General features: G+C 36.6%; 1 protein-coding gene across 4 annotated transcripts in view; it reads right to left on the minus strand.

Moving 5' to 3' along the window:
- The window catches only part of DLG2 (discs large MAGUK scaffold protein 2), a 1,033,555-nt gene that overhangs the window by 273,254 nt on the left and 735,810 nt on the right, over positions 1–24,491 (minus strand). For all 4 annotated transcript variants that reach the window (XM_035560441.2, XM_035560439.2, XM_050713151.1 and 1 more), the window contains 2 exons: positions 14,921–15,065; positions 11,826–11,967 (listed from right to left, as the gene is read on the minus strand). In XM_035560441.2, the coding sequence (XP_035416334.1) occupies positions 11,826–11,967; positions 14,921–15,065 (287 nt within the window). The remainder of the gene's footprint in view (positions 1–11,825; positions 11,968–14,920; positions 15,066–24,491) is intronic.

Consider the following 24,491-nt stretch of genomic DNA (forward strand, 5'->3'; position numbering starts at 1 on the left):
TTTTGATTTTAAAACCATTTGTGTTATGGAAGGTAACCGGCTAAACTCTCATAGCATATTGAGTCTGTAGGACTATAGTCAGGAAATGCTAAATTCAGTCTGAGAGAAAGTAAATCTCACAGTTCTACAAGTCTTCAACAGTTAATTTTGTTTTGTTTTGTTTTTCCTCTGAGTAGCAATTTTTAATTGTATCCAAGTTCAATAAAAACATATAATACATTAGTATTGCTAACATACCGTTGCTAGGAAGTGTGAAAAGAACTGTCTTTAAAATTATGTCACTATAAAAACACAAATCAATAGCAATTTCATAGAAATGAAGTCTTCTATTTCTAATAACCAATGACTCATATGTATGTCTTTGACTTCTTTAGTTTCTCATTCATATGACCTTCTAGGAGAACCATACATATTGTCCAGAAGTTTTATTTAAAATTGAAAGTTGATTTTATTTCACAGGTTATGTCTTAGCAGTTTGAATAAGACCAAAACACTCACATGACATGTTTATTTCAACTGGAAGACTGTCAGAGAAGGTGTGTGAAGAGCTGGAGGAAACTACAAGAAGGATATTACCCTAGTTATTTCTGGAAATCCTTCTGTAATCAATTATTTCCCAGCTTTTGCATTATTAACTGCTATGTTCATGAGCCTTAAAGTTTTCCATAACTGCAAAACAAGTGCTTGAGATCATAGCAGTATTTTAGCACTGCAATGAATAATAAGGATACCTCGTTACTCTCAGCAATACAATTTAAACATTTTAATCATGTTTTCAACAGCCTACAAGAAGGCATAATAGAATAATTTAGAACTTCTAATATTCTACATCTAGTTCTACATTCATTAGTCTTAAACTTTAGGAACTAGGAAACAAAATGACTGCCTAATTTGAAAAAATAATAATAATAATAAAAAAAACAGTACAATTTTCTGTTGCAGCAAAACAGAAAAGAAGAATGTTTCACATAGGAATGGTGAGAATGTCAGACTGCAGGCCCATCTGCACCAGTACCTACTCCCTTGCAGGGATGTTCAGGGAACAAGGACAGTAAATAATGTCCCTTCCCTGCTTAGCTGCTGAAAATCAGCATATTAGGGACCACATGGACCAGAAATGAAAGCCAAGCAAATTGTGTTTACTGGGTCTATCCACTGTGAATTTGTGCACTTTTCCTCATCTGTATTTAAATACTGCTAGGTTCCCAGGCATAACAACAGCCAGTGGCAGTGGGTCCAGCAAATCAATCATGACATACCAAAAATTTCTACCTCTGTGTATTGTAAGCCTGCTACTTGGTAGCACATTGATAACATTTGGGAACATTTCAAAAACATTTATTTTTTCTGTAATTTAAACTCACTTGGCAATGTATGGAATACTCCCTGCCACTGAGTTATAAGAAAGTGCTAGTAATAATTGTTTGCTACCTTCCCTATTACAGGTGCTTTTGCAGATCTCTGTTCTATTACTCCCTATCATCCTTTTTCTATGCTGGAGTTATCATTTATGTAGCTCTATCTGAAAGCCATGCTACACCCTTGATCATCTGTCACCCTATTCTGGGGCTATATCGAGTTGCCTTCATGTAGTATTCAAGAATTGGATGCATCATAGATTCATATAGAAAAACATTATCTTTAGTACTCTCTTCTTTTTCTATCAGATCCTATTTAAATTCTAATTACCCTTTTGACTGCTCTTGAGAACTGAGCTGACACTGTTACAGAATTAAACACATTTACCCCAAGGTATCTTGCTTAAGTGGTAATAGCTCCTTTAAGAGTCCATGTCGGTGGATACATGTAGTGTGTACTTAGGCTCAGTTTTTTACTTTGTGCGCTATTAAACATTATGTACCATTACTGCCTGTATTATAACTGCCGATTCCACTATCTTATTTCAAAAATCTACATACAAGCCTTAAGCTAGACTCTGCAATTTTATTTTATTTATTTATTTATTTATTTTTGTAAAGAACTGAGTATTAAGTAGCTTCCACTGATAGAAATAGTCAAATCCCATTCTTTGGGAATCTCTGACAGATTTGACAAATACGTGTAGATTACTCAGGACATAACAGATTGTTGACTTTACAATAAGTAAAATTTCACTTTAAAATTAATTATTATGAATTCTAAGAATGTGGTAGCAAACAGAAATCTTACACAGACAATTATTATGCATTTCTAAAGTTTAATAATCAGTTTAAAGTTTGTGTACTAACTATATGAAATGTAAAATAGTTGCTTTATTGAAGGCAGCAAATAATAATATAGGGCTAAAAAATACAACTGTGGCTTCTTTTTCTGAAAAGCTGTTGACAGAATTCTACAAGGAGCTGTTGTTAGATGATAGCATAACTAAGTACTGTAACATTGCATTACACTAAGGGTCCAATTTAAGGTTATACAGGCAAATTTATTTTTTTATTTTCCTAACTGTACATTTAATGTGTAACGTGAATAGGATTTTTGTATTTATTTATTTATTTACTGTATAATTGCTTAGGTTGATAAAAGGCTAAACCAAGAAAGAAATACTATTATGGAACACCATGTTGAAATCAATATGATCATCAGCAGAGTCACCAAATTCAGATCTAGAGCATGAAATCTCTACCACACGAGAGACAGGGAGTGACCAGCAGCAGCAGCAGGCTGTCATCCTCCAGAAGGACAAGCAACGCAATTATTGAGCGATAATGACAGACTGCCCGCAGAAATCGTGGTCTAGTCCTGCAAACCCCAGAAATCTTGGGTTCCTCTCATTTTTTTTCTAGAGAGATGGCCTCAGTTTAATCCTGCTAGCATCGTATCAGCAACTTTTGCTACCTGCTCTGTACCTCTGCTCTTTGCCCCTGTCTTCTTGCACAACTATTGATTACCCCAAACCTCAGTTTTTATTGTCTGAGAGAGTTGCTGGTTCAGCAACTCTGAAATTCATTGTTGCTCTTCTCCAGGATATTTTTCTCTAATGCTTCTTCACGTCTCTTCACCCATTTCTCACTTATGTCCTTCCTTGTCCTAAATTTAAGTTTACTTGCACAATAAATACATCTTCTTTGCTTGTGATTTCCATTTTCACACAAACATTGACAAGTTCTCACTCATTTTTACATCCAATCTCACTGTAATTCCTTGCCAAATACACTCCCTCCCATTCCTCCAACCTTTTCAGTGTTCAAACCTGACAGGACTGGGCATTCGGAACACTGAGCAGAATCACTCATGATTATGTTTCTATGTCAGAAAGGGCTGGAAGAAATAAGTAGAGAGAAAAACTAGCTTGGGCCTTATAAAGCTGTGCTCAGTCATGCTGGCTTTTTTAAACAATCTAGTCAGTATTGTAAAGTTGGGAGAAGCTTTGCTGCACTACAGTATGAGGATGGAATTCAAAAGAGTTTTACCCTTATATATGTATATACATATATATATATAAAGATATATAAAGATAAATGAATTGCAGTTTTTCCAAAGACCTGTATTCGTTGGCATTTAGACAGTTTTTCATAAATGCAGTAGAAATACTGTGTAGGTTGAACTTCATCAGCTTCCAGAATTCAACACCCTCATGCTACGTATGGAATATTATAATATTTAAAATATATCACCATGATTTTTAGCATGAACTAAGCCATGTAATTCTTCCTCTACTCCTTAAATGACCAAACTGCTATGGTTTAAAATAGATACAATTCAATTTGATGATACTAGTGATCAATTAAAGTTACTTTAAAAATAATAGCTGTAATTTACACTAAATTTTAAAATAAAACAAACACGCAACCTTTGCTATCCAGCCTCAGGGAAAAAAAAAAAAAAAGCATTAAAGTACTAGCTGGAACAATTAATCTGCTGACAATGTTACAAGTGATTTAATATTACTATATGTAATTAATCCTCTTTAAGGCATAGGTTACATGCTGAGTTTAGGTTAGGCATAATGACATGATTGCTGAGAGCTAATAATTACCTGTCATATCCATATAACTGCACCAGCATACTTCTGCATGTCTTTTTTTCACCGCTTATAGAGCAATGTTGGGTCAAAAACATGGTGCAAAATTCACTGTGTGAAAGCACTACCTACAATACTCAGTGCTCTTCTTCTTCATCTGTGATACAAGAGTTTCAGTTCTGTTCCCTCACAAAAAGAGCAAGAAATGCAGCTAAGCTAACTCCTTTCAGCAAATACACACTTTTCAAATATGCAGAGTGTTTTGTCAATGGATGATTGACAACTCTGGATGAAGTCAACTCATTCGAAATCCCAATGGAACACTACTAAAATCTGCAGTTCTTTATCCCTATTTTTGTACTCAACAAAAGCCCAAACCATTGTCAAACAACTGCTATTCATAGTTTTATAACATGCATAACTTCATATTATTTGTAATGCTTTAATCCTGAACAGTCAAATCTGTGCATCAACACAACTTTAAAGGTGTTTCTATAAAATAACCTCAATTCAACAAGCAGGCTTATGTAAGTACCCAAGAAACAGTTGAAGAATGCTGCTCTCAATACAGAGAAAATTTCCCCTGAGACTTCAACTTAATGGTTCTCCTTTTTCTCCCTCCCAATCCCCAGCACCTCCTCCTCATCCAGAAAATGTTATTTTGCAAAGATGCATATAGAAGAAATCAAACACTTTTCACAGCAAAACAGATAACTCAGACAGCTTTTCCATCCATGAATCTTTAATGTCTACCCAGAGTTAAATGTTAAAGTACATTTTTTATCCGTTGAAGCACAACAGTTTGATGGTACAATTTTCTGAAGTTAAAAAGGAAGTAAAAACTCAAGATGGTAGTTCTTTATTTTATGCATCTTTTACCTATGTTGTTTGTTAAAGCCAGAAGGAGCAACCATCTAAAAACTACAGGATTTCATTTTTTACTGGAAATAGAAAGGCAGACATCTGCTAAAGAGTAAATCGTTAGTTCTATTTCAGCTCTATTAGTAGTGTATATTCCACAAAACACTAAAACAACAAATCACTTTTTTCTTCCCAATTATCATAGAAAAGTTGTCAGGAAGGGACCACTATAGGTCATCTCATCCAATCTCATGCTTAAAGCAGGATTATTGACAATGCTAGATCAGATCAGCCTTGATTCTATCTAACCAAAAAAATCTCAAAGGATGGATACTTCACAACCCATCTGGGCAATATGCTCCAGCAGCACCTCACTAACCTGGTGTCTTTTTATTCCTTCTTAAGTTGAAATCAGATCATGCCAAACAAACACTTCCGGCCTTTGATCCTTTTTGCATTTTGTCACTACTGAGAAGAGTTTGGTTTCATCATCTTTGCTGCTGAGTGGTTGTAGGATGCTCTTAGAATGACCCTTAGTCTCCTCTTGATAACACTAAACAAGCCCCAGCTCCCTCAATGTGTCTGTAACTTCCATGAGATTTAAGACTCAGAATCTGATGGACCCTTTCTTGTTTATCCACATCCCTCTTGAAGTCAAAAAACAGGAACTAGTCAGTCTTCAAGAACATATCTTTATCCACTGGCCATTTTTCTCCTAACGTAGCCCAGTATTCTGATTACCTGCCTTGTAATGAGAGTTCACTTCTGGGTCCATGTTCAGCCTGGCATCTGCTGTAACCTTCAGGTCATTTTCAATGTAGCTGTAATTCAGATATTTGTTTCACAGCTCATATGAGTGCGTGCAGCTGTTCCACCCCAGGTGCAGAACTTCAAATTTCTTACTGAAACCTTATTTCAGATTTCTTACTGAACCTCCTTACTGGAGGTTTCTCCTGGCCCAATTCTTGTGTTTAATCAAGATTGCTCTGGAATATAGCTCTGCCCTTCGTGATGTCAGTAACTCCACCTTAACTTACCATCATCCACAAAACTGCTGAGGGTGCGCTCTGTGTCATGATCTACGTCATTGATGAAGATATTCAACTGACACCTAGTGTATCCTGAGGTACTCTGCTCATTGCTGCCTGCCTGACAGATGTCAAGTGATGATCATTACCCTTTCAGCCTACTGGTTCAGTCAGCTCCCAACCCAATCTCTTCTTTTAGTCCACTCTTCCTCATCTTTCAAATGAGAGCTCTGTGGGAGATTGTGTCAAAAGCCTTACCAAATCTGCTGTAGCTTGCAGAAGTGCACAGCCATGCTGAGAGAAGGCTAATAAGGAAGGTGGCAGCTTAAAATCCAGGAGATACCCAAAAGGCTACCCAGAGGGTTTCCAAGACTTTACAGATCATACCTTCGTTCCAGCTACAGATTAGATGTACCCATTTATCCAACACTTCCTTATGTCTGGATGAGAGGCTGCTGGAGGAGTTTTAAAGGGCACTCCCTGTATCCTGCAGCATGTGTGTTACAGCTTCTCCTGATCTTCACAGAGAAGAGGAATGAGATGGCCTGGACCAGTTTTGCAGCCACTCCCCAAGGCAGGTAATGGTGAAAAAGAATCACCACATGCCCCACAGTACATCAGATGCACATTTTGTGAGTTATGGTGTGGGCCAGGGATGCCTTTGGAGCTAGCTGTGTTTTCATCCAGCAAAGAGCCATTTCTACATGAGGCAGTCCCTGCACTGTGACCCTGGTTGGTATAGGACAATCACTGCTATCCACACAGCTCATCATTTCATCAGGAAAGGTGATCAGGCTGTACAAGTACATGATTTGCTTTGGTAAATCCATGCTGACTATTCCAATTACCTTTTGGTCCCTTCAGTGCCTGGCAAAGATGATAATGTACTTAAACTCTTTCTATACTGTCTGCCATTACATCATCTCCTCCATCAGTTTTGTCCTCCATAAATTTTTGCCTTAATTTTTGAAACTACCACACTTGCAGAATCACTTTTTGTTACCCTTCATGACCCTTGGAAATCTTAGATCAAAGCCATCAGCTTTCTGATTTTATCACTAAGCAGGCAAACAACACTTGTCTACATCTCGCATTTTAGTTCAAGAAGCTCTCAACATAGCTTAGAAGGCCTTCTGATGAATTCCCAGTCTTCCAGCTCAATGGTATGGCTCATTCCTGAGTTCTCAGAAAGTTTTATTTAGAAATCATCCATCTTTCATGGAACCTATGTCTGTGTGGCAGCATCCCAAACAATTTTGCTTAGCAATTCTCCAGAAAGACTGAAGTCTGCTCTTCTCAAGTCTACAGTCATAACTTGCTGACTACCTTTCCAGACTTCCTTTGAATCATGGACTCCACCAACTCATGGTCACTCTGATCTGAGCTGTTACTTATTACCACCTTTCGGACTGGTTCTTCCCTTTTCATGAGCAGTAAGTCAAGCAGAGAATTATACCTGTTTATCCCCTTGAGGAGCATTAGGAAATCGTTAATACCACAACCAAGGAATTGCCTGGACTGCCTGCACAACACTTCCATCTTACTAGAAACTAGTATATCTTTTATATCTAAGCAATATATGTCACATTCTACTGACCTGAAATTTTGTTATTTTATTTGAATTTTAAAATGTGACAATCTTTTTATAAAAATACAGGAAGGAAAAGCTTCCATCCCCAGGGAATTTAAAATGAATCCAACAAAACAGAAAATAAATTATGCCTTTCAACTGACAGCATTCTGGACCAATAGCATACACAACTTACAAAAGCTCAGTAATTAAAGAATAACACCCAGCTTCATTAAAATTTGTGGCTGAGGATGATTTGGTACTTTTCTATCCTTTGTGCTCTGATCAAGCTATTTTTTTCCTACAGTTTAATTAAGTAAAATATGTACTGATTTTTTCCAGATGCTGATTCAATATCAGATCAAAAATGCAAGTTTTTATCAACAGAAACATGTATTTTGTTGGCCAAAAAAAATATTCAGGTAAAGAAAAATCTGCAACTGGAATAAAAAAAAAAAAAAAGAGTAAGAAGAGTAAGTGGACAAGTTATGATGAATGTTCAACTGTTTTGACTTTACCAACAGATTCATTAAAGCAAAGAAGTTAAAAGAAAGCTTGTCATCAGCTTCACTCAAGTCGTATGTACAACAAATTCTGAGATTGCAAATGCCTCTTATAGTGGAGAAGTTACTGTTCCAAATATTTTTAGTTGGCACAAATGAAAATCTGACAGAAGTGTTGCCATATTATGACTGCATGGGTAATAAATTTCCTTATGTGATCACCATGTAAATTAACCCTGAAAACCTATTATAGTGAGAACCAGGTAGTTTTAATGGATAGCACTGCAGTAGTTGGCAATTATCTTAATTATAAAAAATTATGTGAAGAAACCTAATTATAAATGCTGCAGTCAAGGGATCTATAGGGTTCACTAGAATTATCAATATGATAATTAACTTCCCAAAAGATTTTAAGTCTTTCTAAACTGATCAGCAACAAAGACTTTCAAAATATCTTCTCATTTTAAAGGCACACTCATCAGCAAATCCTATTGCATTGCACAGAGATAGTGCAATCACCATTCCCAGTTTATAGCTGTCAAAGTTTGTCAGATTTAACTGTGGCATTTTTCAATAGTCCCACTTAAATTAATAGGCAATAATCAGCTACACAGTCATGAAAGAGAAAGAAAGAAAGAAAGAAAGAAAGAAAGAAAGAAAGAAAGGGAGAGAGAAAGAAAAAGAGAAACAGAGAGAGAGAGAGAAAGAGAGAGAAAGAGAGAGAGAGAAAAGAGAAAGAAAGAAAGAAAGAAAGAAAGAAAGAAGGAAAGAAAGAAAGGAAGAAAGAAAGAAGGAAAGAAAGAAAGAAAGAAAGAAAGAAAGAAAGAGAGGGAGAGAGAAAGAAAAAGAGAAACAGAGAGAGAGAGAAAGAAAAAGAGAAACAGAGAGAGAGAGAAAGAGAGAGAAAGAGAGAGAGAAAAGAGAAAGAAAGAAAGAAAGAAAGAAAGAAAGGAAGAAAGAGAAAGAAAGAAAGAAAGAAAGAAGGAAAGAAAGAGAAAGAAAGAAAGAAAGGAAGAAAGGAAGAAAGAAAGAAAGAAAAAGAGAAAAAGAAAGGAAGGAAGGAAGGAAGGAAGGAAGAAAGGAAGAAAGAAAGAAAGATAGAAAGAAAGACAGAAAGAAAGAAAGACAGAAAGAAAGAAAGAAAGAAGAATGTTCAGTGTCATTCAAGGGCTAGAAGGTTTGATTTTGAAGGTCAGAGCTTTTCAGTCATAGTAGTCAGAGGAGAAAGCTGGTCTCCTGGCTCTTGTTCGTGTGTCTCTCAGATAGTGCTGTATGATGTGTGTTCAGTGAGGAAATCCAGCAGCAGGAAGTGCCATTTTTCTTATTACACATTGCTGTATTCATTTAATCTTTGTGCTACTGTATCCTGGATATCAGTGTAGCATATAAACTATATCACTACTAAAATTAAGTCCATAATAGCCTCTTCCTTCATTAGGTTGAAATAAAGACTTGTTTAAAATAAAGTTTGTTATTTGATTTGGTCTGTTGCATTCAGGGTCTGCTTGTATTATTTGACATCTTTATTTCTGCCAGCGTCCTATACATGCCACAGAAGGTGATGCTTGCAGATTTGATAGTGCCAATCCTACACACTTCAGATAGCAGACCTTCGTTAGAAAACATATTAATTTGGAAGTCCAGATAGGAAGAATGCAGGAGAGGAATACTCAGAATATATTGTGCTTTACTGGACATTCATTTTTTACCCAAATAACACAAAATGAAGGTTGGCATGAATACCTCAGCCAAGAATTAGACTATGTAAGTATTTGGATTTACTGTCAGGACCTAAACCAACAAAATTAACTTGTTTAAAAATGAAAATGATTGGAATAGGAAGACATCTTTCTTCCTAAGAAGACCAAAAAAAGCATTGATGTATTTCAATAAGTATCTTGCATGATTCTTCCAGCAGGTATGCTTTCTATTGGATACCTACCTTGACAATGGACTAGAACTGTCATTGCCTTCACTTCTGTTTTATAACTATTGTTCCCCAACCCCCTTTTAAAAAAAAAAAAAAAGTACAATCAATTAAAATGTTAAAATCAGCTACAAGGAACAGAAACAAAGGATTTCTAAGGATACTTCTCCATTACCTTACAGTTTTACTAACTTTTTAAATGATCTTTGCATTCTGAGTGCAGTTTTTCTCCTGTTTTAGGATTCCTTCCCATATTATCTGTGACTTTTGGGTCTCCTTAGCTATCTACTTTTAAGATTGCATTTTTTGTTGTTTTTAAACTTTGCCAACACTTTGTCAATAATAATGGTGCTGATGTCTCATTACAGAAAGAGATAAAACAGTACTACAAGTCTTCATCATTGTAACCTAGATACTATATTAGTATTCTTCCTATACATAGGCATTTTAGAAATTATGATGTCAGTACGAACTCAGGTAAAGCCTTGTTGCGCAATTTAATGAAATCAGAATTTTGACTATTAATTAAAAAATGTAACTTCTTGGAACCCTTTGGAGAAAATTCATCCTGACTGAATGTCTCATAAATTGAAGGAAAGCAACATTGTTTTTGCATCCTCAATCAAAACAAAGGAGAAATTATTTTAGCCAAGACAGGGAAGCAAGGTGTGGTTTCCATAAATTCATGTCCTGATTAAAACTGTATCATGATTTAGTTACTCTGAATCTGTCTGATCCAACAAGTTAAGCAGCTTGAGATCTTAATCTTATGCAACAAGAAATATGAAATGCAAATTTGCAAGTTATGAAGCTGACGAATGCATAAGTGGGTGAGATTCTTTGGCCTAAGATACACAGTAGGTCAGGTTAGATGACCACAAACAGTGCCCCTTTCAGCTTTAAACACAACGAATCTATAAATACTGAAGTACAGGAAAAAAAATATCTAATTTTCTGTGGTACCAGACATTAAAAGATAAGGTACTAGCCAAATAAGATAAATACACAATGTTTTATCAGTGCCATTCACAACACAAGGCATAAAATAACTCTTCCTGCATTTTCCTGTGTCTTTTCTACCTGGAAATCAACTAAATGTATTAAATTTTATTACCTTATGTCCACAATCCTTTTTGGATTGTTAAAAACAAAACAAACAAACAAACAAAAAAAAAACCAAAAAAAACAGAAAACAAACAAACAAAAAAAACATTGGAAGTTATTTCCAGGGTCATTTTGCTGATAATCACAAGAACTCCTTTTATAAATGTATCAAGTGCCACTGTACAGAGTTTCCTTTTAACCTCTATACTCCCACTGAAAGCTGTTTCATATTATGATTCTCTAATGGTTATGAGACTTTTTCTAGTTTCCCACCTAAATTCATTCACAGACAGTTTACAGCCAGTTTATACAATATTTTTTTTTTCTTTTCCCATATTGTTTACTCTCTGTGTCATTTATCTTTCAATGTGTGTACACAGAGCAATTACAGGCTATTTCAGCCTTGCTTTCACTGAACTAAACAAGACAGACCTTTCAGAGTACACTCTCACAGACAGGTACAAACACATGTACAGCCACTCCACCCATACATGCAGTGAGCCAGATGAGTCACTGATCCTGAGATCTCCTAGTTGTGCCGGTAAGAAGCTATCACAGCTAATACACCTCTTAAGAAACAGAATGTTTTGCTCAGTGCCAGCACTGCTCTAATGCAGCCATGTTGTTTAGGAACTAGTGCAGGATTGTACCCAGAAAACATGGACTTCAGGTCAGCATTCATTCATGAGATCTTTCTCTTAGATGTCTCTATACCTGTAACAGTTATGATTTGTCTTCCCTTGAACACGGGTGAAAATAACTATATGCTGTGTGCCGTCAGGGGTGCATGGAATGCTTTACCTTGCTTTACCAATGCTTTAACAATGTTCTTTGCAATTGCCATGAAATGTAACAAAGAAAAGCATCTGACCTGGTGTAGTCATCCTCCACCAGCATGTGCTTTGGAATGGGTGAATATCTTCCCGGTGAGATAGGGGCCAGAGATGCCTTGTACTCTAAAGTGCCGTTGTTTCCAGAAGAGAGTATATGATTTTCCATCGGTGGAGAATAAGCTGGTGGTAAGAATAAGCATTTTCTGTTAGCCATTTCTATATTTGATTAGGTCACAACTGCATCATTTTTATTTAAGTACCAAGAATATGCTTGTTGCTGTAAATAACACCAAAACAGACAGTCCATGCCTGATAGAGCTTAAAATTTAAAAAGACAGAATGAGCAGCTGGAGTTTTCCCAAAAGGTTGATAATAACAAACAAAACAACAGCAACAACAACAACAACAATAATAATGATAATGGTTCATTTTGCAGGAATTGAATCTCTAAAAGGGATCCAAGTAAGAAAGGATAGTTTGGAAGATGGGAAACAAAGACTTTCTTCAATTATTACAGACTCATAGAAGGAAATGTAAATAGGAGAGAATGAGATTAAAAGCACACATCTTTTTGGCTCCATTGTACAGAAGTGGGAGTAATACAGTAAGAGCTCATTGCAGGATTAGAGCAGGAATTGTATGTCAAGAACTATGTATGATGAAGATTTAAAGCTCCGATTTACTTAAGGTGCCACATTTTCCCATGTAATTGAAATTTCAGTACCAATATAAATTGTATTATTTAGAACTCAGTAAATCTGTATACAAAACAGAAATTGGATACAAATCTCATACAAATTAATGACTAATAATGACAATTACAGGATGGTGCTGCCTGATTCTTTGGTCTATGGATTTTGTTATTTGTTTGCTTTTTGCCATTCTCAAGTTACTTGCAATAGCTGTAATCAAATCTCTAGTTAATGTAATTAGAAAAGGAAATGATAAGTAGCAAAAACAAAGACATGCTTCTGCAATGAGCTACAACTAATTTTCTCACGAAAAGAAGTCTTTCTAGTCTTATTTTCAGTCCTTCCTTCAGATGCTGAGATTCAGAATGGTTCAAAGCAAAATATCCCTACAGGGAAAGGCCATTACCCATTCTGAAATACTCTGAACATGCAGGTATAATGAAAGGTTCCCCAAGGATAAATGAATCTCTATGCACCAACAGCCTGGGATGGGCTACTGCAAATCTTTTCAACCTTTACTCCCTCCCTGGAATTGCTTCTGTCTGTTCATATGCTGCTGATCTATAGTCTGACATAATAAAACACACTCTTTTAGAACTCTCAAATTATTTTAGGAAGTATTATAATGCTGGAGATTGGATAGGGACATTTAGCAGTTTTACTTGTTGGGCTTTGCTAAGATTCAGACCAGACTGCTACCGAACAATCTTGACTGCCATCTGTTGTAACATTTGCTAAGTAAATAGGTATCCTCAGCACAGTTGAATATGCCACCTGATGTGCATCTTACAAAACCTTCTCTTTTATTTTAATGGAGCAGTCTGAATAAAGAGGATTATGGATATGAAGCTTTCCCCTCAACTTTTTCAGTTCACAGTGGCAACGCACTGCAAATGAACAGCTAAAATTAATCTCTTATCTTTTACAGGGAAAATCTACCTTTCCCGGTCCTTAGTTCCCTGACCTTACATGCCCCTAGTATTATGGCAGAAGATCGAGATGTGTATGGGTCAGTTGCTGAAACTCTTCAAAAATTAAAATGTCACCCAGTTGTTAGGTGGTGCAGCTGTTCCCTTTTGGTAGTGAAACCCCAGGCAGACAGTTTTTAGCGAAGAACTGAATGAAGGAAGGGAGTTTCAGTAACAAAGTGGTTAGACCAGCAGGCATTAGTGGTATAGAGAGCTACAATTGAAATGTTAAGATCACTGTTTATGAGAAGAGAATGGGAATGGAAACATCAAGAGGACTGGCAGAAGGAGGTTTATAAGAATGGCACGTATTGATAGCACCTAGATTCATCAGTAGGTTATCAAACATAGAATAACTATGGGCAACTTCTCAGGACAGCCTAAACCCAAACTAAAACAAAGACTCAAGCCATTAAGAAATGATAGCAGGAGATAAAGACTAGATTGGAGTCTAGGACACTCAGACAAGGAGACAAAGGAGAAGAGAGTAAATCCTGATAGAGAGAAAAACCTAATCACAGTCATCTCCTTAAGACTACAAAAAGCATATAGTCAAGCAGGTTGGCAACCTAAGAAGGTGGTGTATGTCTACGGTAAGGACTCCACAGCCAACCACCCTTGTACTTGGTCATCTCAGGGAATCTTAGCAAGCTCACCTTGCATGTTTTTTTGCTTGAACACCGAAAAGAAGTCTAGATGATTTTCAGTACATGGATATTACAGCCTGAGTGAAATCAGTTTGTTTTAAAATAAAATAATCTTCCCTTCTTATGAGATCCTGCACTGAGCTTTATTAACAATTAAAAAACCAAAAGTCGTTCCAGCAACTTTTCCTACAGCAGGGAAGATATTTAATTCAAGGACAAATAAATTCTTAGTCCTCAGTGAAGGAACAGCAGATGAACATACGTAAAGTTAATGGGCGGAGTGAGAACGAAGCAAAATGGAGTAGGAATTTAGGAAGTGGATACACATAGAAAATGGGCAGATTTATGTAGATAGAGCAGTGATTTTACATTCCAAGTAAATATTTTATGAAAATATCATATCCGTTTTTCTCCAGCTTTTCAGTAAGTTTGTTTGGATCGTTTGCTGCTTGTTCTGATTTTTCAGTGGACAGAGGACTCCATTCTTCAAATCCAATCATACTTCAAAATATATCTGCATATGTATATCACTGTAATTGTCACAAGAGTTACAGTTCAATCTGATTACTTGGATGTTGTCTAATTTGAGTCAGCACAGCAGTACATCATCTACACTGTTACTTTTGCTGCAAATATACTTTAGTTGAACTGTATTATTGGTAATATTTCACAAGTGTAGCTTACGTAGGTGGCATCAAACATTTTATTTTTGTTGCCTTCCACACTTTCATAAACTTTAATGGAGTACTTTGGACAAGCTATGAAACAAACACAATGATCTGACAAATTGATGTTTCATACAAAATGAATTACAATAGTCACTTACAGTGAGTAATATCTGGTGGGCCATAAGGATCAGTCATGTAAATGGTGGTGGGCTTTCCAACTTTCAGATACACTACATCTGATGTGTTCTTCAGTATCGCTACTGCCTCTTCATGGGTAACTTCTTCTAAACTGTAATTATTTACCTTAAAGGATAAATCAGACAGGTTGAGTTAGGATGCAGCAACAGACAAAAAAAAAAAAAAGACACTCTCACAGTTGTCATGATGTTGGAAAAACTGCTCTAGACAAAGAGCACTGAAGATATTGGAAGTGGTATTACAGCAAGGTAGAAAATAAAGTTTTCTTAGCATATCCATATTCAAAGACTAACTTAACAGTTTTGATAATGTCGGAGAAACATAATGGGTTGAGATGGCACCTGGTCTTGTCAGTAGATAAGTACTTTGTGATATTTTTCTGATAGTATCATCATTAATGTAAAACTATATTTAATAATAATTTAATAACTTAACACACCAGATCATTTACAGAAACTGCCTATATTATTTGGCCTACCAAGATTAACTGTCCAAATCCATCTCATAGCATGGATGGCTAGGACCTCCAATATTCTTAACACCCCAAATCTTTCCATCCATAATATGTCATTGATAGTTGGAATAATAAGAGATACAAAGTGATATAAAGAATAAGGGGCTGCCTGTGAGGTGCAGGAAATGGAAAACAACAACAACAACAACAAAAAACAGTTCTGTGTGCAGGAAGGAGGTTTTGAGTGTGAAGGTTTATCAGTTTTCTGGAAGCATGAGACAGACATTGAAAAAAATGAGGATGTGGCATTAGCTCTGTGCTCTATCCTAAAAGAAAAATACTTAACCAATAAGAGGATTAAATAGGGATGGAAACAGTGACAACAAGCCTTGCCTATTTATGCTTTACTCCAAAAAGAAAAAAAAATCAAAAGAAAAATGTCAGAAGGGGTATACAATTTATTCACACATAAATCCACTGTATCTACTGAACATCAACAATAGGTTGTGCTCCTATCAACAGACTAGTGAATGTTCCCTACAGCAAAAAGGATACAGCCTGAACAGAGAAGTCACAGGATAGAGAAAAGAAGGGTGTAGATTTAGCTTTGAGACGTGTGGTGTAAGGCAATAGAAAAAGCTTCATTTCAAGGTGAATGTCGTGTATGAAACATTTGACTGTGATTTAAAGCGTCATCCTTCAACTTTTACAGTTATTGCAAGGATTTCTTGTAAAGTTTATTCATGATGGAAGAAAAAGAAGCTGCTCAACTGTAGTGTAATATAGTACTGCAGTAAATCACAGAAGGCAATGCATGCTTTCTAAGGAATTTAGTATCAGTAAATAATCAGAGACTTGGCTGTGAGAGTAAGCTACTGGCAAAGGAATTAACTGGGTAATTGGTAACCAAAGAGAAATTCAGATACTATGAAAAACTGGAAGACTATTTGTACCCAGATGATTTCATCAACACCAAGAGATACTACTATTTAACAATACTATTGAATAGTATTGTCAAATATAAGGATTATGTTTAAATTTTGATCCTTTCACGATTCTCAGACTTGGTTTTAAGGTTAATTGAAAGAGGCAATGACAGGCTTATTATGACAATTTGGCACGAAGAACTATGATACAACTTAACTGTCAGAAGAGAGTTACTAACACGGTATGCTGTATTTTGACAGGTCTTCCATTTAAATAAAAAATCTGATCCCTACCTTCTATAAATTTATCTCTATTTAATTATTTATTTTTGTTAGGAACAGCATTAACATACATTTGCACTTTTAATAAATAAATGTCTTTTAAATTACTAGGCTGGTAGGATGCTGAAATCTAGCCTCTCTTAGTTATATATTTCAAAACCATCTCAAATGCTGAAAATTCACAATTTTGTCAACACAACCATATAGTTACCCTTTATCTTCCCTCCTTTCCATGGTGTTTGTTCTGTATCACAGAACAGTTGAGGTTGGAAAAGACCGCCAGATTTCATCTGTTCCCACCCCTGCTCAAGCAAGGACACCCAGAGCAGGGTGCCCAGGACCAGGTCCGGGCAGCTTTTGAAGACCTCCAAGAAGGGAGATTCAATAACCACTCTTGGCAACCTATTATTATGTACTGTTGTGTTTCATCTCAACTCTACAAGCTTTTTGAAGTAAAAGAAAATCTCACTAAATAACCTTCCACTATACTTCTGCTTAATAAAAGATGCTCTTAGCCAAAAAAATAAAGGGACACAAAATAAAATATCATAGCAGTATCTGGATTTTGACAACTTGTAAATATTTTTTTTCTTTTTCCTCTGGGAATCTAGCTGATAAAAATCATGGTAAGACTGTTTCTATCACTGCACACTTGGATATCACAGTTGTGCAACTGGAGGATAAATTACCACTTTAGAAACAGGAAATTTAGCATGATACATAGAACATTTATACTTTCTATGACAGGTCTTCTTCTCTATCTAACAATGACTTTACAGGACAGGTATCTCACCAACTCTGTGTATAAGTTGTACAAATTTTAAAGTTAAAATACAAATTAAAGACCAAGTAATTCTAAACTAAGAAGTAATGCCTGAGCAATTATGAACTATTCTTTATACACTTAAAGGTCTTAAAAATCCTTGCAAAGTTTATATAATAACTTTTTTTTCCTCATTTCTAGTACATATAAGCTTAAATGTGCAGAATATTGTAGAAAATGAGTATGCAGAGCCAGAACTTGGTAGAATTTGAAAGAAGGTAACACGAGTGAAATCAAGATACAAAGGAGAGCTTCAAAGAAGCTGGATGAAAACTTGTGGAGAAAAAAAGGGCCCTTCAAAGTGAATGGAGTTCTGCTATAAAAAGCATTCCAGCAAGGAGATAAAACCACCTTCCTTAGTCATTGCTGAGATCAATTTAGAATTACAGTATATAAAATATACTATGCATTCCCCAGTTTCATTCAAAAGGTAGCTCTTTGCTTTGGGCCTACAATTCCCAGTATTACTAGAATGTGCAAGCACTCATAACTTTTCTTCTTTTTCCTATTCATAAAGCAATCATCACAAATAAAGACATTTGAATGTATTATACAAAAATGAAAACCTGAATACATTGATTACATTGTTCAACTCCCTAGATATTATTGCAAGACGATTGTGGTATGCCATTTTTTTCATAAGGAAATCTCTGGATATCATCTCTCTAAACATCATGCCAGAGATGGTGATTATTAGGAAATACGATATTGCAATTGTTTTTTCTGATGACTTGGGGAGAGGAGAAACTCCCATAAAAAACTCCAAGAGATACAATTTCTTGAACTTCTCCTTGTTTCCCTGAAAGATGCTTCTTTGAACTGAATTTTATCTACAACCATAAATCTGACTGTGTTTCACTGGTTGTGGCACAGCCAGTGCATGATAAGAGAGCTTCACTTCCTGCTGCCACAACAACCATAGTGGAGGATGTAGTTCCAAAAAAAAAGTTGAGTCAGAGGTAAAGATGATAGAGAGTGGGAGATGTGCACAAAATACAAAATCAAATTGTATAGGGCATAGCCCCCTCTAAGATGCTGAGATATTTACGCAGAAGGGCTAGCATTGGAGCTATGTGGATGGAACAGGTACTTCACACCAACATTCTGGCTCTAGGACACCAATTTAAATAGAAATTTAAGGGGGAAAAAAAACCCTAAGGCAAATGCAAAATCAGTTCAAGAGTTGGATACCTGAGCCACAGAATACAACCATGGGAGCCAGAGGACAGAAATCAGAAAGAAAATAGGCATGGAGCAAGTGAGGCTTTTCTGAAATGTACCATATAGAGAAAATTCAGAAATGCCTACAGAAGGTGGCAGCAAGCACAAGTAGCCTGGGAGGAACAAAGAAATTGTCTGAGAAGCCTGTGATCAGGTTAGAAAAGCTAAAGCCCAGGTATAATTAAATCCAGCCAGGGACAGATTCTTTGTCAGCGAAATGAACAGTGGGACCAAGTGCACCTTGGCAGGTTTGCTGATGACACCAAGCTGTGTGGTGTGGTTGACATGCTGGAAGGAAGGGATGGCATCCAGAGGGATCTGGGCAGGCCTGATAGGTGGGCTTGTGTGAACCTCATGAGGTTCAACAGGGTCAAGTGCAAGGAAGGTCCTGCATCTGGGTCAGGGCAATCCCAAGCACAAATACAGGCAGAGAATAGATTGAGAGCAGCCCTGAGTAGAAGGGCCTGGGGGTGATGACTGATGAGAAGCTCAACATGAGCTGTCAGTGTGTGCTTGCAGCACAGAAAACCAACCATATGCTAGGCTGCCTCAAAAGCAGAGTAGCCAGCAGTGTGAAAAAGGGAATTCTCCCTAAGGTCCCTTCCAACCCAAACCATTTTATGATTCTATGAAATGCAAACTGCACCTGAAGTAAAAAAGAAATCAGGAAAGCTGTTTCTATAAACAGAAGGAATGTTATAAGACATACTGATATTACAGGAAAGTGATGAGGAAAAAATAATATAGTAATTGAGAAGGAAATTAAAGATACTTACAAGTCCAATCAAAAAATATATTTGAGTGTTGGGGAAAATCAGTATGAAATATTGCCAAAGAGATATAAAAAGACTGCTTTTTTTTTTTTTTTTTTCCTAAATAGCATAATCAAGGCAATGAAGTTTAAACTTAAGCAAGAATTATCGTATTTGGAAGTTTTCCTGGATTCATATTGGAAATAAAGGCACTGAGAAGTAGCTGGAGTGAAAAGCTTAGAATCCCCCAAAAGACTACAAGTGCTCTAAAAAATAACTTCATTCACAAGAGCATAAGCCGATAACAGAATAAGATCTCTGGAGGAATAATGTCTTAATTCATATTCCTTTTTTTTTTTTTAAGGGAAATTGTTCCTTTCTTCTATTATTTAGAGTAAGAATTCACTCAATGAATGAGAAAACGAGGTGATCTTTGCTTTGTCAGTGGTAATATTTGCTTTAGTGTAATATTCTACATCTGAATCAGAAAGTGGATTTTCCTGAGCAAATCTGGAGTGAGCACCAGCAGCAAATCCAGACAATACCTGCAGTCTGCCCACTGTAAATCTAGAACTGCTGATGGCCTTTTTTAAAACTCACCATGCCTTAAAGAGCTGTGAAAAGTGAATGTCTTTCCAATCCTGAAGCCCAATCATTTGTTCTAAGGATGTAAATCTGCTTGTACTAACTAACATATAATCCCAGGGACTCCTAAATTAGTTGCATAACTGCTGAAGTCTGTATAGAAAACAATGGGCTAGCTTCAGATGACTGTGTGTTACTCCCTCTGAAATTAGCTTGCTTAGATTATAAGTGGGTATGGACTCAGTGTCCTGAAACACTAAACAGATCTACTCTTTGCCGAGAAATGCAAGAGTCTGCTTCACAGAAAACAGATCTACTCTTTGAGTAGAGACTGAAGTGACAGGCTTCAGGCATCATGTGCATGAAGTGTGCAAGTGACACCAAATGATAGTGGATCATCATTTTTTTTTTCATTCTTCCATCCCTTTTAAACTGATTCAGGTAAAAATAAATAAATAAATAAAGTGACCTAAGGCAATGAAGTGGTATGAAGATGATGCAACTGTGTAGAAACAATCATATAATGAGAGTATCATGAGAAGGAATTAAATGGGGAGCTTATAGCTATGGTACCATCCAAAAACTGATTCTAGCAAATCTACCTTTGAATGCTAGATACAGCATTGCAAGCCCAGAGTCAACAATAGTGTCTACCTGGCTCAGAGCCTAGCGCTGCATCAGAAGGGACATAGTCACCATACCCCCAGAGTTGCTTCTGTACCAATTCACTCTTCAACTCAGACTATTTACCTTTTATTTACCTTTTTACCTTTACCTATTATTTACCTTTACTCTAATGTGCTTCCTTTCTGCTAGTCAGCCAGTACAACTGACAGATTAGGTACTATCTGTTCACATTGCTCTGCCTTTGAGTCTAATGGGGTAATGTCTGTACTTCATTAACTGGCATAGCTGCCCAATGCTGCACCTACCTGAGCAAAGAATCATAGCATCATAGAACGGTTTAGGTTGGAAGGGACCTTAAAGCCCACCCAGATCCAACCCCCTGACATGGTCACGGACACCTCCCACCAGACCAGGTTGCTCAAAGCCCCATCCAAACTGGCCTTGAACACGGCCAGGGATGGGGCATCCACAGCGTCTCTGGGCAATCTGTGCCAGTGCCTCACCACCCTCTGAGTGAAGAATTTCTTCCTAATACGTGTGCACTAGGAGTGATCTGAAATAACAGAGGGTCTGGATGATGTGAGATCTACTCTACACACATCTGAAGGGGGTTACTTTGGATTACACCTAGTCTGGCTCCTCCAGTAGGATGGAATGCCTATTAGCAGCTGCAATGACATGCTCATTTAGAATGCTTCTGGAGAGCATCTTCATAAAAAAACATCCAATTTGTTTCCTCAAAGACCAACCCACAAGACAGACAAAATCATCTTAAAAAGCACTTCTGATCTGAACCAAATGCTAACATAGATGCACCTTAAACTCAAATAATATTCTCTGATTACATTAACGCAAACATGATCCTGCATCCACATATGATCTAAAATAACAGATATCGGTAGCTGACCCTGTAAGGCACAGATTGACAGTTCTAAATCACAATCCCATCATTGCCCTGTGAAACCACCAAGTGGTAACATGACTTTTTCCAGCAGATAATTGGATGGGAAGCCTGAACTTCTGAAAAGGAAAGTGGCTCCTGTTTTTTTCCTTTTGTTTTCAGTAATAAAACAGAATCAAGTTAAATCTCTTGGTATGTGAGTACCATAACTTTTTCCTACAAATATAAATAGTCCTACAAAAGTATGATCTCTCTGACTGCATAGGCTTAGAAATAGACTAATGAATGATGCCTAAACATGTAAGGGTTTTTAGAATAGAAGACAAATTTTTGAGTACTTAATAAAATACTTATGAGATAAATATTATCTTAAATCTTCTTTTAATCTTGATATTTTTAGAGCTTTCCCTGAAAGAATATCTTGCTTCTAACTATTAGCCTTGTTTTGTACAAGGAAATACAGTTTTACACTGATTTCTTTTATCTGTTCTGTAGCCAAGCACTTCCAAAGTGAGATGATTGTTTCAGATTAAAAAAAGGTAATTATCATCTGAGAGGTAACAACTTAAATTGTTTTGCAGTTCTTCCTGATCATCATTATCAATGAGCTGGAGAATGTGAGGAGTGCACTCTTGTCAAGCTTGCAGAAGACATGTCACCTAGGGGACTGGTCCATATACTTGAGCGCAGGGCTGCCTTCCTGGAAAGGCTGGAGGAAGGGTCCAACAGGAACTTCTTGATATTCAATAGAGAGAAAGAGTAAGTCCTGCCCCTGGCACTCCCTAGCCCCCTTCAACAGCTGTGTGGAACAGCCCTTGTGTCCTGGTGGACATCAAGCTGGGCATGAGCCATCTGTGTGTCCTGGCAGCAAAGAGGGCCACAGCATCCTGGGCAGAATGCGCACGAGCAGAACCAGGAGATGCAGGGAAGGGATTATTCCTCATTAGCTGGCACTCATTAGACTGCAGAAGTTTCCTATTAGTTGTCAAGGTAGAAGTTTCCTATTAGTTGTCAGTCTTCAGGGCAGAGCTCTGGTCTGTTCATTTCACATATACCTACCGAAACCACTGAGTTGAGTATTTGGCTGGAGCACTCTTATGTTTCTTCCAGTAATTTTACTATTGGGTAACTAAGAATTATCCTACATTGGAGAATTTCCATGTGGAAGCATTTAGGATAATAAGCCACAAGAGCAGGCTCAGTGCCACAGAAGCATAACTGCACAGATATGCCCTTGTATAGATTTCACAATAATCACAATGCTCAATATTTACATAATACATCTTGTGAATGCTTAACATACTATTAGCAATCTGCATTTAATAACTGTAGGGACATCAAACTGTGAAATGCTCAGATGGCACCTCATTGTTTTACATTTCAATCTTAGTTTTGATTTTGCAGCATCTCTTTTATTACATCTTAAATTTTAATGCATTTGATTTGCATGTTCTTTGGGATCTGAAAGCTTTTTACCCAAACTTATCAGAACATAGGCACAAGAAAAGAAACAACCACTCCAGCAGCTGCTGAGAATTCCAGAAGGATGACAAATTCTAGTAAATTTTAGAGAAATGTTGGAAAAGAAAAAGATCAAGAAAGCAAGCACTACTGAGAAGAAAAACAATGAGGAAGTGTTCAAATATGCCTTATAAAATAAGGAATAAGTGAAGCAGCAATAGGACCATGCAGGTGACAAGGTTAATATTGTGTTGATAAAAGTGGTAACACTGCCAAAAGAAAGTAATGAATTCTTTCACTCACTTTTCACAAAGGAACATGAAGTAAATGCCATGAACTGACAGATGTTACCCAGGGCAGAAGAGAAAAAATATTAAAGGTATTCAAGAAAACCCACAAGTTATAATGAAATCAGGGTGTCTTGTCAGAGAGAACCAGAAAACACAGCTTTTCATCCCCATGAATTTAAGAAATAGGTTTTGGTCTTGTAACTTTATCTCCAAAATGTAGCAGTTAAGAGCAAATTGATACTAGGACTTTCTTAAGCAACAGTGAAAAGCTTGGTCTGGAAGTACGGGACTATGTATGTTATGGAGAGCAATATTATGATTGACTTTTTTCCTCATTTTACATGCAGTGATAAGAGGAGATGATGGTAAGTAATGAACTGGTGCAGAACAAAAGAAAAGCAGTATGAAGATGTGACATCAAACATACTGAGGATGACTGCTGGTCATTTGCAGAGGTCAGGTTCAGGAGTAAAAACTTGTCCCAGTGGAGAAACCTGTATCTATCTGTATCTGACTGCAGTGAATCGTAGGTTAAGGACTGAGAAGAGATACTTAATAGGCAAATCCTACAAAAAAAAAAAAAAAAAAAAAAAAACTAGAAAAAGAATCAATTTCTACATTGTGATGTAGAAAATTGTTTTTCTACTGAAATTCATTGTAATTAAGTGACACTGGAGGCAGGGAATGCAGTGTGTCTGTGTTTTGCAGATATTATGTATTTCTTCAAGTGAATTGGAAGAAGTTAAGAGTAAGGTAACAAAAATTTGCAAATCACACAAAAACCAAGAAGGAATTATCACCAGAGAAAGAAACAACAGCTGAATACAAGTAGATTTTCTATATGGTGCTAAAGAACAAAATAAAGAGCAACTTTGGCAAATATAAGAACACATTTCTATGGAAAAATGAACAAAAACGTCATTAAAGAGCAGGGACTTGAATTTCACTGTGCTGAAAACCTGAAAAGAAGAAATGTCAGAGAAATGTTAAGTTCTAGTTTCATTCTGCTTTGATTTGCTAACATTATTTTATCTTTAAGTTGTCTGTCTACTAGGGTTAATTAAAAAAAAGCTAAAGTCACCAACAGCAACCAAGTGCCTTTTATGTTGTGTTTAATACACTGAAAACGAATGATCATCTTCACATGTGACTGGAACACGGTGTTCCCAGCCAAATAAAGAAAACTTCAGATATATTTTTGCAAGCAGA

This window comes from Cygnus atratus, chromosome 1 (assembly GCF_013377495.2).
Source record: "Cygnus atratus isolate AKBS03 ecotype Queensland, Australia chromosome 1, CAtr_DNAZoo_HiC_assembly, whole genome shotgun sequence".
NCBI classification, from domain to species: domain Eukaryota; kingdom Metazoa; phylum Chordata; class Aves; order Anseriformes; family Anatidae; genus Cygnus; species Cygnus atratus.